A 12,222-nucleotide genomic window follows, 5' to 3' on the forward strand; every position below is an offset into this window, starting at 1 on the left:
GATGCATTCTTCACTTCACTTCTTTGGTTTCATAAGAAAGATCTTTAATTTCTCGAGTTACGTATTCTTGCAGCCCTTGCTAGTTCTGGGTACCTAAAAGATCTTCCTGACTTGAAGTTAGAGATGGAACTTAAAGGTTACAACAGTGAAGACCCCTTGTTTCAAGAATCCAGTGTGAAAAGTGAGAGCCGGGGTGGTGAGATTGAGATGGACAAAGAGAAGAGGAGGGTTACGAGGAGGGAGAAAGATATGTCTCGTGCTAGAAATGCACTTTTCACGCTAAAAAATAAAGAGAGAAAAGGTCCTTAAAAGCTTATTGTCAGTGCATCTGATGCTTTGATCCTTAACCGGTAATTGGATATGACATCAGATGCTTTAATGATAGTTTTTCCTCACGTTTTTTGAATAAATATTTAGAGGCCATTGCGTGTTTAATGGGATGTTAAGAGTCTTGAGCTTGCTTTCTCAAAAATACATGACAATTCTTTGCCTATTTAAGAAATGAGCTGAAACCTAAACATAGAAGCTTTGCGTAAGCCAGAGTTTGCTGGTATTTTCAAGAGCTGGGGTCTTCTCAGATCTTGATTTGCTTGTTAGATCAAATGGATTGGTGCTCTGACACCATGTTTTCTTTCTTGTGTCTTTTGTAAATATCATAGCAGGAAAATACTGGTGTAGCAGGTATGCTCCACGTAAATGTTTGATTTATACGAAATTCTTCCATTATCCAAAATTAAACAAAGTAGACATATGAACATAGAGTGAGAGTTCGTGCATTTTCTCATGCTCAGGCCTGCCATGGACTGAAGCACGTTTAAGAGTGATTATACAAGACCAAGCATATAGAGAACTCTTAAGAAAACAAAGAAACTGAAAAGAATTAATGAACAAATCTGAATGCCTCAACATTTTTCCAAGCAAGCTGGTATTTGTCTGGTATGGTTTTGAAGTTTTAGGTACCCAACTGATCATTTTATGTTTTTTCATGGTCATTGATCCAACTGAAGAATTTTGGAATTTGATTTGATTTTATGCAAGAATAAAACGCAGCGGAGTTCGTTGAACAGGAATTCTTTACTTTCAGCAAAGAGGAAGGGGGAGGGAGAAAATGATTCCTTGACATGTTGTTTTACTATTAGCCTGAAAACACAGGTCTGAAGAATCAAATGTGCTTTCGTCTCCCCTTTCCCATATCAAGATATATGAATTCTGATAAAATTGAGGAAGCAAATGAACTGAAAAGCAATTTGGTTTAAACTTTCAAAGAGGCCAAGATTTACAGTATCTGAACTTGGCATGGCCATTCCCTAGAAAGTTTGGACGTGATGTTACAGAGTTCAAGGGCCAGTGGGAATTTATTTCCCCTACGAATAAACCTATTTTATAGGTTATCAGTTACAGCTGATTATAAGTGCCAACCCAAGTATAGTAGCAACATTTTAGGCGTTTAGCAACTGCAAGTCCTTGGTCCCCAAGTAACGCTCTGCCTATAAAAAAAATCTCGTTGCCTTTCTTCTTGATTTTTCTCCCGCCTCATAGCACCAGGAGGCACCACCACAAACAAACAATTTTCAAGACTCTAAAACCCTCACTCCCATGGCTCCTTCTCCTTCCTTTCTCATTGGCCCACCAGAGATTTACCGCCGTGCCCCACTAACCACCACCGCAAGAACTCAAAAACCACAAACAAAAGCTCCTGTATGGTACCCTCAGATGGAGATTCCTACCTTAACCCCTTGCCAGTTTCTCTTCTTCAAAATCACTCCCAGTACACCCCCTGAAACTCTATTTCGCTGGTTAGAACGTGCCTGGAAAGAAGACCCAAATACCACTCTCAAGCTCATTTGCTATCTTGGATTAGCTAGCCACCATAAAGGGAAAACCTAATAAATACGCGTTCTTTAACTCGGTTCTTTGGCTTCATAAGTACCAACATTATGTTCTTGCATCATAATCTTGCAGCCTTGGCAAGTTTTGGGTACTTGAAAGATCTCCCGGAAATCTTGTATCGAATCTTGGTGTTTGAGATGGTAAAATGGAGGTTACTGTCAAAGCAGAATGTTGGATCAAGGAGAGAATGTGAAAATGGATCAGATCGAGAATGAAGAGATGGAGAAGGAGGAAACGAGGGTTCTGAGGAGGGAGAAAGACATGTTTTGGGCTGAATGTGCAGTCTTTTTTCACCGAAATGTTTCAGCATATCATTTCTTGCACAATTGTGTTGCAGATATTTATGCAGATTTGCTGAAGTTTGATATCGAATTCTTGAACTTGGGTGAGGTTGAAAAGATTAGTTTGGCTGCAAAATGGTGTCCTTCTATCAATAGTTTCTATGATAGGAGAACTCAGATCTGTGAAAGCATTGCAAAGGCAGTTTTCCCTTTCGATTCAGACCCCGGGTACTTTGATATTGAAAATGCTCACTATGTTTATAGGGTTCGAAATCGCTTGATGAAAGAAGTTCTTGTTCCTCTTCGTAAAGCCCTTGTGAGGAGAACAAGGAGTGATCCAATCACACACAGGCCTATTAGGCCTATTGTGTCAACCACTGTGAAGAAAATGTATTCAGGGCTTTGGACCGCGGATTACAATAAAAGGTTTAACGTTTACGTGGATATTGCAGCAAGAACAACGAAGAAAAAAAAGTTTTGCTTCCTCATGAAATTGTAGCTTCTTTGAGGGATAAAAGTAGCAGCATGGTTGCAGAGTCTAAATGGGAAAGCCTTGTTAACTACTTGAAAAAGAAAGGGAGCTTGAAGAATTGTTTGGCAGTTTATGGGATATCAAGGGACATGACCAAAATGCAGAAGGATATTTGTGTATCGATGGGGTTGTTAGTTTCAGAACTCAGTGAAGAACCATGGAAGGGCAAGATTGTATCTTTTGGTGATGATCCTAAGATTCGCATGATTCAAGGAAGTAATCTTCCAGCCAAGATTGAGTTCATGAGGCAACTGGACTATTGTAAGGTTGAAAATATTAAGAGGGTGCTTGATCAAATATTCGAATTTGCTCTTGCGGAGAAGATTAGCCAAGAGAAAATGCCACAAAAGATATTTGTTTTCACTGACATGGGATTACAGCAGGTATCTGCTTGATTGTGGGGCATGTGGGGGAGTTATAGGAGAAGGAGAGGGTGTACAACATTGCCAGAGATTGTATTTTGGAATCTAAGAGGTGAAACTGGTATCTTGAATTTCCCAGCAAGGAACTTGAATAGGGTGACGATGGTTAATGGGTTTTCGAATGATTCATTGACAGCTTTGCTGGAGAGAGACGTGGTTCCAACTGTAGAAGATTTGATGAGGTCAATTGGGCCAGATAATGTTTTGAAATCAACCATTTCTGGAGATTTGTATGACAATTTACTCGTATAAGAATGATGTATATTAACATACAAACTGAATAAAACTTGGTTTACAGTTGCTCCTAGAAATCGCCTTCAACTGCTTGTCAGCTTCTGAAAATTCACATTCCGTGCATCTCTCTAAAGCACAGGTTAATTTGTTTTAAAAATCCCTCTTGAATATAATTTGCCTCGAAAAATATGATAACCTGACTACAGAATCCATTATAAGAGTGATCAGAACATGATCAAATCAAAACAGTTGGGTGTTCAATTTAGTTTTTCACACTAAGAAGTGGAGGGTAAGAAAAATTAGGCTTTTGAGGTTGTTGTCAATTGATTAGTGAATGTAATTCCAATGCTTTGGCCACGACATTAGATTTTTTTTCGGTATTAATCACAGAGCTCTTGGTTTAAGATCCTGCAATAAATACGGGACACATTCAAATTAGCCCTCTTCTAATTACAAACCATTTCTATAAGGCTGCGGTCTGCACACCTGATAATAAGAAGCAGGAGAGACCCATTAATGTGTCTGCAACTTAATTGGCGCTACAAAACCAGTAGTAGTCTCTTACTCTCCGAAGTATCTTTGGCATGGTATGTGAAACCAATACCAAAGTTCACCTCTTTGTGCATGGAGTTAACGAGGATGATCTCAAACGCCCGTTGTGTTGCTACGAAGATGAATCTGTCACACACTTGTTCATTCATTTCAAATTTTCATGGAGTGTTTGGAAGCGCTTGGTTAAATTATAGGGTGTCATAACAATTGGTGAATGCCACATTCTATGCCTGGCCAATTTACGAAGTGAGATTGTGCCGAGAATTGATTCACGGGAAATTTCTGAAGAAAACTCGGTTGATGTTATTCTTCGCATTTGTATGGTTCATCTGGCTTCTTAGGAACAAAATGGTGTTCAGCGAGGAGAATTCAGCGGTTCAGAAACTGTTTGAAATCATTTTCCTGTGGTTAGGCATTTGATTTAAATCTGCATTTTATGGATTTCCTTACTTGACTGAGGACCTCATGCACTCAGCAACAGGTCTAATTCTGTTAATCGCGAAAGTGTTTCTTCATGGCCTTCCCCTAGTTGAAAATGGAATCTGGATGGCTCGTCAATCAGAAAACCAGTGTTAGCAGGTATAGGTGGGTGACGTGGTGTGCTAAGAGATTCTCAACGCTGTGTTTTCATCTCAATGGAAACAAGGACTTGGATGAGGCAGAACTTCTTGCCATACAAAAGCCCCCCAACTTTTTGCTGGATTCCATGGAGAAAAAGCTGAAACTGTTTTTCATACATAATGGATTTGCTTCAAGACTTCACGCAAAGCAACTACAGGTTCTCCGCACTACTCTCATATTGCAGATTGTTCTTTTGTTTAGACTGTGTATGGATTTCATTTTTACCTTGAGCTTCTGCTCTGCTCATTTTCTATTTTTCCTGATCAATCAGAAGTTTCTCTATGGATCTGGAACTAGACGATGTTCCCAACTTATTAAACTTGTACTGGATCATTAAACAAAAGGGGGAGAGGAAGTACTTCCAAGACTAACCATGACAATGAACATGCATGCTTGTTAATAAAGAATAATATAAAATTAAAATTATATCTCGGAAACTTGTTTAACAACTTTCCTCATTTTTAACATGACATCAGAACCAGAACCTTGTTGATCAAAATTGAAAACGTAGCAGTAACTAATCGATTAGGAATTCAAATCTCGTAATTGTAATCCCATTGTTTTACCCTCACCTAAAGTGACTAAATGATAACATGCTCGTTTGCTTGAGATGGTAGCAGATAAAATGCTCGTTTGCTTCGTGAATTATACCCAAAAGTTTCAAACTTGTAAAATCTTCAACTTCTAACCGAAATTTCTCTAATATGAATAATCCGGTTGGCATGTCCGGAGAGCAAAACTAATATGATTTTTTAAAATCAAGCTCCTGTCAAATGGCAGGGCACTACTTTTGTTGCCATGAAAGCATACAGGAAGCTAGTTATGGAACCCGATGGGAAGAAGAAGGTCAAACAACACTTGAAGATTGTGTTTAAGTATGATAAATGGAGAGATGATGATGGATTACTGCTCTTCTGGCAGAGACTTGTATAATTGCTCTCAAAGAACGATCAATTGAAGAGTTGCATTGCAGTATGTGAGATTTTTTAAGGCACGAGTGGTACAATTGTGGAGGAATTTTGTGTCTCTATGAGACTACTAATTTCTCAGGCTAGCTATAACCCATGGAAAGGAAATATTTTCACATTTAGTGATTAATCTAAGCTCTGCATGATCAATGGTGACAACCTTATATCAAAATCCGAATTTATTAGAGAACTGGATTCCAGCGAGGGATCAAGTTTTATAAAGATTTATGACCGCGTATTACAGTTTGTAATGACATAAAGGTGAAGTAGTGATAGGATGATTACAAGGGTTTTCGTCTTTACAAATCCGGATTTTAGAGATTCAACGAAGGAAAAATAGGCAGCAGAATACAGAGCGGCATGGAAGAGCTATAGGAAGAGAGGTTCAAAACTGTACCTGAGATTGTTTTTTGGAATCCTAAGGGTTGCAAACCTAATCGTGAAGTAATTGATAGTCAAGTTGATCACCACCATAGAGGGATAGAAGTGGTTAAAGGGTTTTTTATTTTTTATTTAAAAAAAAAAACTTATCAAGTATGTTCTTGATGGGAGATGATCATTCTACAAATGCTTACACACAGCAAGAGGAGAAGTTGACAGAGAAGAGCTTGGTTCCAGAGATGGATGAGATTTTAAGCTCTGCAACTAGCTGGGATGAATTCAAGGATCTAAGTGTAATGGATTGATGACGTGCAAATGAATTGAACAATATGTTCGTATTAGCTCAAAATTTCTCTTCTATTCAAGTTTAAGTACAGAGCTTTGCACTATTCTTTTCTCTCCTAGCTTGGCTAATTATTTTCTCTATTTGCTATACTGAAACTTGGGCATTTTTTGTCTGGTTTGTATCCATTGAAAAGAATTAACCAAAAGCTTACACTTTCTTATGGAATATATCACAAAAAGAAAGGACATTGAGAAGGGTGATGACGGGTCCTGCTAGGGACTGCAAAAATGTGTACTGGAATGATACATGAATAATGATCAACCAGGAGTAGTTTCTGACAAATTAATCAAAGAACTACAAAGAAAAACCAAATTGGAATCTACAAGATTTGCCAAGAAGGCTAGTTTTTGAAGCATTGGAAACCAGATTTTGATGTTTTCTGAAAAACTACGCGCAGGAAAACAGTGAGCAGGAACTATATCCAAATGAAAATTCTCTGGCTACCTACCCAATTACTCATTAAAAGCCTTCAACTCTCTGATTCAGCAATCACATCTGATCTCATTTTTTCCGCACAATAAATGGCAAGCACTCTCCTCTAACTACAAGGCTACAAGTGTTTCTTTTTATGTCACATTATCTGTCATCTTAATTCTGTCATTGAAAAACAGAGACACCATTAATAGTTGCTTGTATTTGCAGCATCGATCACATGGAAGTAACTAGGAGGAGCCTGGAAGTAAATGGAAGGTATAATTGCTTGCGTACAAGAATGTCCAGCAAGTAATTAAAGCCAGACAATACTTTGATTTGGTTGGCTTTATTATTTGTGATTTGAACGATTTGTCTATCACGACATGGAATCACTCTTGACTTTTGTTACTTGAAACATTAAATTATAGTGGTAGAAATAGAGTCAATATTTGCATTCAAGACTTCAAACGAGTGTAATTTACCCGAGAATTGTTTTGATTTTTTTATATTTTTAAATTATTTTGATATTTTAATATATAAAATATTCTTTAAAAAATAAAAAAAAATATATTAAAAAATAACTGCTACATACCACACTCTCAAACTTTAATTTTTAATATAGGTTCCATCCCCTTTTCTTAAATTCAAATTAAAATAATAATAATAAAGTCATGGAGAAAGAAATTTATGCCAACGACATGAAAAATCTAAATAACCATTATTAAAGAGCTCTCTCTCTCTTCCTCTCTTTACATTCAAGCACCTTATTTGTTGTTGAGCTTCATCTGTATATACAAGTATTATATATGAAGTACAGGACACCACTCCTAATTAATTACTTTCGGTGAGTTTGTTGATATATGGAGATCAATATATCAATCTAGTCAGTAAAAATTTTTGTGGTCATGGTCTTTTAAAATTCTACATTGTCAATTTAACCAGAAAGTCAGTAAAAACCTTCCAAGAACATTTCTAATTTCCTATTACAAAGTCCAAACAATAAATTAAATAAGCTTGATTTTGTAGACTCCAAGGATCAAAGTCTGCTAGAAAAAAAAAAGAAAAATAACCATAAAAAAAAAAAAAACATTTTAAAAAAATTGTAAAGCAACAAGAAAGTTAAAAAAAAGTATATATATATATATATATACACACACACTCGAAAAGAACTGGAAGTTGCTAATATAATAGTGTAACAGATAGAGAAAGAGCGTTAACGTGGAGTGTACACTGAAAGCAAAAACCGAAAAGCTTCCTGTCATTCAATCTTCGTCTTCACGCGGTATCTCTTTTCTTTTTGAATGGGGCCATATATATTTATTTCCACGGAAACAGAGAAACCCAATAAGGGAAAAGCAAAAAAGACACCACCACAAAATTCTAGAACCAAAGAAACAAGGAACAACGAGAACGGGAGCATTCGAAGTTGTTAAGGCAGATGATGTTGAGATCGTGTTACAGACCATTAGAGAGGTGTTTTGGTCGGGTAGCAGGTGGTGGCGGCGGTGATGGATTGATGTGGCATGCTGATTTAAAACAACATGCGTCTGGTGATTATTCAATTGCGGTTGTTCAAGCTAATTCTTATTTAGAAGATCAAAGTCAGGTTCTTACGTCCTCCTCCGCTACTTATGTTGGTGTTTATGATGGTCATGGCGGTCCTGAAGCTTCCCGATTTGTCAATAAACATTTGTTTCCTTACATGAATAGTGAGAATTCTCTCTCTCTCTCTCTCTCTCCCCTCTTGTTTATTGTTTTTTTCTTTTGTTTGTTTTGTTTTTTGTCTTAATTAGTTGTTTTCTTGATTGTAATGATCATGATCACGGTGATTATCTTAAACCCTGAATTTATTTGTGGTTTTGATTTCTTAATCTATTGGTCCTGTGGTTAAGGACTCAAGGTCCAGTGTTTGTGTGTTTTGAGTTTGAATTCCCAAACCCCATATCACAAATTATAGAAAGGAAAGAGAGTTTTTTTTTTATTATTATTATTAATCATACGTTATCTTATTCTTCATTTTTTACTATCTTTTCTTTGGTCACCTTTCCCTTGTTTGTGCTAGTGCAATAGTATGTATTAATATCTTTTCCATTTCAATAGAATGAATCTCGATGTGAGAGGCTGGAGTTTGCTTTTGTGGGTTTACTTATGTTAGTGTTAGGGTGACAAGTTGTAGAAAACTTTGAAAGTTTCTGGCTTTATTGAATTGGAGCTTTGTTTGTTTGTGTTTTTATTTGTGGGCCGATTGGAAAAGAAACTAGATAATATGTGATAAAAATAAAAAATTTGGCTGCCTAAGACGTGGACTAAACTGGCCTCTATGCAACAGACTTCTTCGTAATTGTGTCATTCTCTATCTAAGATGTTAGTTTTGATTGCAGAATTTGCTACAGAGCATGGGGGGTTATCAGCTGACGTGATAAGGAAGGCATTTAATGCAACTGAAGAGGAGTTTTGTCATTTAGTGAAGCGATCATTACCATGGAAGCCACAAATTGCTTCTGCTGGATCATGTTGTTTGGTTGGAGCTATTTCAAATGATGTTTTATATGTTGCGAACCTTGGGGACTCCAGGGTAGTTCTTGGCCGAGGAGTTGATGAGGATAAGAAAAAAAAGGTAGTGGCAGAAAGGTTATCAACTGATCACAATGTTGCTGTTGAGGAGGTGAGAAAGGAGGTTCAGGCACTTCATCCTGATGATTCACATATTGTAGTCTATACTCGTGGAGTTTGGAGGATTAAGGGCATTATACAGGTAAAATGGCTTCTTGTTCCTGTTTTTGCTTGTTAGTTATGAGAATTCGGCTGATTGGGTATTGTTTGTTTGTGGCATTATACATTCATTCATTTAGGAGCCAAATATGTTTCTTCATCCTCTTGATTGTCTTTCAATGTCTTGCCAGGTTTGTTTTGAGTTACTTGGATAACCTCTGTCTTAAAAACACTATTTTGTAGTGTGTTCGACATAAAGTAATTGGTCTGAAGATGGATCAATTCTGAAGGCATCCAATTTTATGTTCGGTTCTCTTATCTTTATCTTTTGCATTTGCTTTATGATAGGCATCTGTCTATGATGGAAACACTATAGTTAAAGTTGGCCTGGGGGTTACATTCATACCCTTCCAGGAATCTTATGCTCTGCCTCCTGGTCTACCATTTCATGCAATCAAGTGAAGCAGTATGTCTTCTGATGCATGAGAGGTAAATGAAAACCCCTGAGGCCTCACAAGAATGCTTATGTAATTACAGGAAGTCTTGATCCTTTTTTTTTCCTTCTATTTGACTTATCCGGAGACTAGAAACATCATAGTGTGATGTTCTGGTTGATGAACTGAACCATTGTGTTCATTTGTTACTTGACTCCCTGAAGTTTTGGAGCTGATTTACTATCTTAGATGTGTCGTAGAAGGTGGAATAAACCTTCCCTGTTTTCTTTTTCCCTTTTCAGGTATCTAGATCCATTGGTGATGTGTATCTGAAGAAACCAGAGATTAACAGGGACCCAATTTTTCAGCAGTTTGGGAACCCTGTTCCTTTGAAACGGCCAGTAATGAATCCAGAACCTTCCATTCTCATTAGAAAGTTGAGGCCAGAAGACTTGTTCCTGATCTTTGCTTCAGATGGTCTTTGGGAACAATTGACCGATGAAGCAGCTGTAGAGATTGTTTTCAAAAACCCAAGAGCTGTAAGTGCCTGTCTTTGACTTAGATGTTTCATTTACTTTTTCTTGCAACTCTTATTGATATTTAAATCCCGGACCTAATTTATACTCTGAGGTTAGGCAAGTTAGGTTTTGATGGGATCCTTGGGAATGAAAATTGAATTTCTTTTTCATAAAACAAGCTCATCAAACCCATGAGAATGCGAGTTTTCAGTTTCATCTACCCGTAGCATCTAAACGCACCGTATTTCTGCTGAGCATGGACATTGTTTTGGAAATATGATATTCCTGACATCTGAACTTTTAAGCAAATGCATTGGCAAACAAACTAGATGTCATAGATGTTCAATTGTCTGGAGTTATTAGTGCCTGTCCAAATTTTGTTGCTTGCTTGACAATTCTCTGGGCTGTTTTGACACCTGCAGGGGATTGCTAAGAGATTGGTGAGAGCTGCTATTCAGGAGGCTGCAAAGAAAAGAGAGATGAGATATAATGACATAAAGAAAATAAAAAAGGGAACGCGGCGGCATTTTCATGATGATATCACTGTGATTGTAATTTATCTTCATCACCAAAAAGGTTCCTCCAATGGTGGGAAAAAGAATAATGTTGTTGGCTGCACCAGTGCTCCAGTCGACATTTTCTCCCTTAATGCAGACCAAGCAGAGGTGGACTTGCTTCAAACAATTTCTTGAACAAGGAAAAACCCTTTGAAGGGATAACACTGACTTCTTGATTTCAAGGTATATTAAAGGAGAATACATTTATGTAGATGAAGTTATAGCGGGTTCTGGTGTTAGCCTTTTCCAAGTAAATATATAACTATACTTGTTTCATTCTATCAATGACTGGTTAATTTTTCAGAAATTGTAGCACCAATTTTGTGCCTCTTTTGTTATCCAAATTTTAGAAATTACAGGTCATCATTGATTATTTTTGGGCTTGTAAAATCTGACAGTTCCGGTAGCCAATGGTCCAAGGGCATTTTTAGGGTATAAATTGCACTGCACTTGCCTTATTAAAAGCCTCTGACTTCAAGCACTGGCCATTCTTGAACCATTGCACATTAGCAGAACGTGAGGTGAGTTAAGAAGTCATCATGTGAGCCTCCCTGCCCTGCGCACAGCATATATTTGTCAGTTGCTTCTACCCTCGTAGCTCAAACCTAAATGATGCACAACTTTCACAAGGAAAGAACTTCGAAGTCCTCCATAATAGGAAGAAAAAACTACCTCTATGTTAAAAAATTTCGAATTTGAGTTGAGTTGAAGTAACAAAAACAAGCACACCCGTGATTTTAGAGCAATAAGCAAACGCAGACACGAGTCGCCCCAGCATCCATGTAGTTGGCTATGCGTAAGAAAGGGGATTGTGAGGACTCACTCAAGCATGGCTCCTTGCAACAATCAAAAAAGATCGGATTGGCCTTAGCTTCAGGCTTTAGGTCCCCATTGATGATTAATGAGAGGATATGATGATGACAAAAATGTAATATACATGGATGATATTAAGATAAAATAACAAAAAAGGTTTTTAAACATAAAAAAGAAAGAAAAAAAAAAAAAGAATAGAAGGATATAGGAAAGCTTTAACCCTTGCGAGACCATGATGCATCCATCGTTATTTTTGCTTTGCCCAACTTTGCATCCTTGAAAAAATAAATATTGGGAGGATTTGAGGTTCTTGAAAATAAAAATAAAAAAATAAAAAAAACTCCTTGTACTGTAGAGAAACAGTGAGCTGAATTGCTTAGTGGAGCTGTTGGAGCAGTGTTTGGTGAGCTGCTAGAAGCAGTCTTGAATGACATTAAACAAAGCCGCGTTCAAGACGAGACTGAGGCAAATAGGAAAAACTCTACAATCCAACAGTCCAATTTTACAAGACGTGGAAAAGTTGAATGAAGCATTAAATCGTAGAAAT

General features: G+C 37.2%; 1 protein-coding gene across 1 annotated transcript; it reads left to right on the forward strand.

Annotated features, from left to right (window-relative positions):
• Nucleotides 1–7,798: 7,798 nt before the first annotated feature.
• LOC118059130 (probable protein phosphatase 2C 63) lies at nucleotides 7,799–11,190 on the forward strand. The gene is made up of 4 exons (XM_035071967.2): nucleotides 7,799–8,350; nucleotides 9,023–9,396; nucleotides 10,090–10,326; nucleotides 10,728–11,190. The coding sequence occupies exons 1-4, from the start codon at nucleotides 8,080–8,082 to the stop codon at nucleotides 10,995–10,997; spliced, it is 1,152 nt and encodes a 383-aa protein (XP_034927858.1). The 5' UTR covers nucleotides 7,799–8,079; the 3' UTR covers nucleotides 10,998–11,190.
• The last annotated feature ends 1,032 nt before the right edge of the window (nucleotides 11,191–12,222 follow it).

This window comes from Populus alba, chromosome 9 (assembly GCF_005239225.2).
Source record: "Populus alba chromosome 9, ASM523922v2, whole genome shotgun sequence".
NCBI lineage: Eukaryota > Viridiplantae > Streptophyta > Magnoliopsida > Malpighiales > Salicaceae > Populus > Populus alba.

What these genes read in the sequence shown, in the direction of transcription:
- LOC118059130 (XM_035071967.2), top strand. Translation starts at nt 8,080, where the DNA reads ATGATGTTGAGATCGTGTTACAGACCATTAGAGAGGTGTTTTGGTCGG. An exon ending in TTTGTTTCCTTACATGAATA is followed by an intron (nt 8,351 to 9,022) that starts GTGAGAATTCTC and finishes TTTTGATTGCAG; the next exon opens with AATTTGCTACAGAGCATGGG. An exon ending in TTTTCAAAAACCCAAGAGCT is followed by an intron (nt 10,327 to 10,727) that starts GTAAGTGCCTGT and finishes TGACACCTGCAG; the next exon opens with GGGATTGCTAAGAGATTGGT.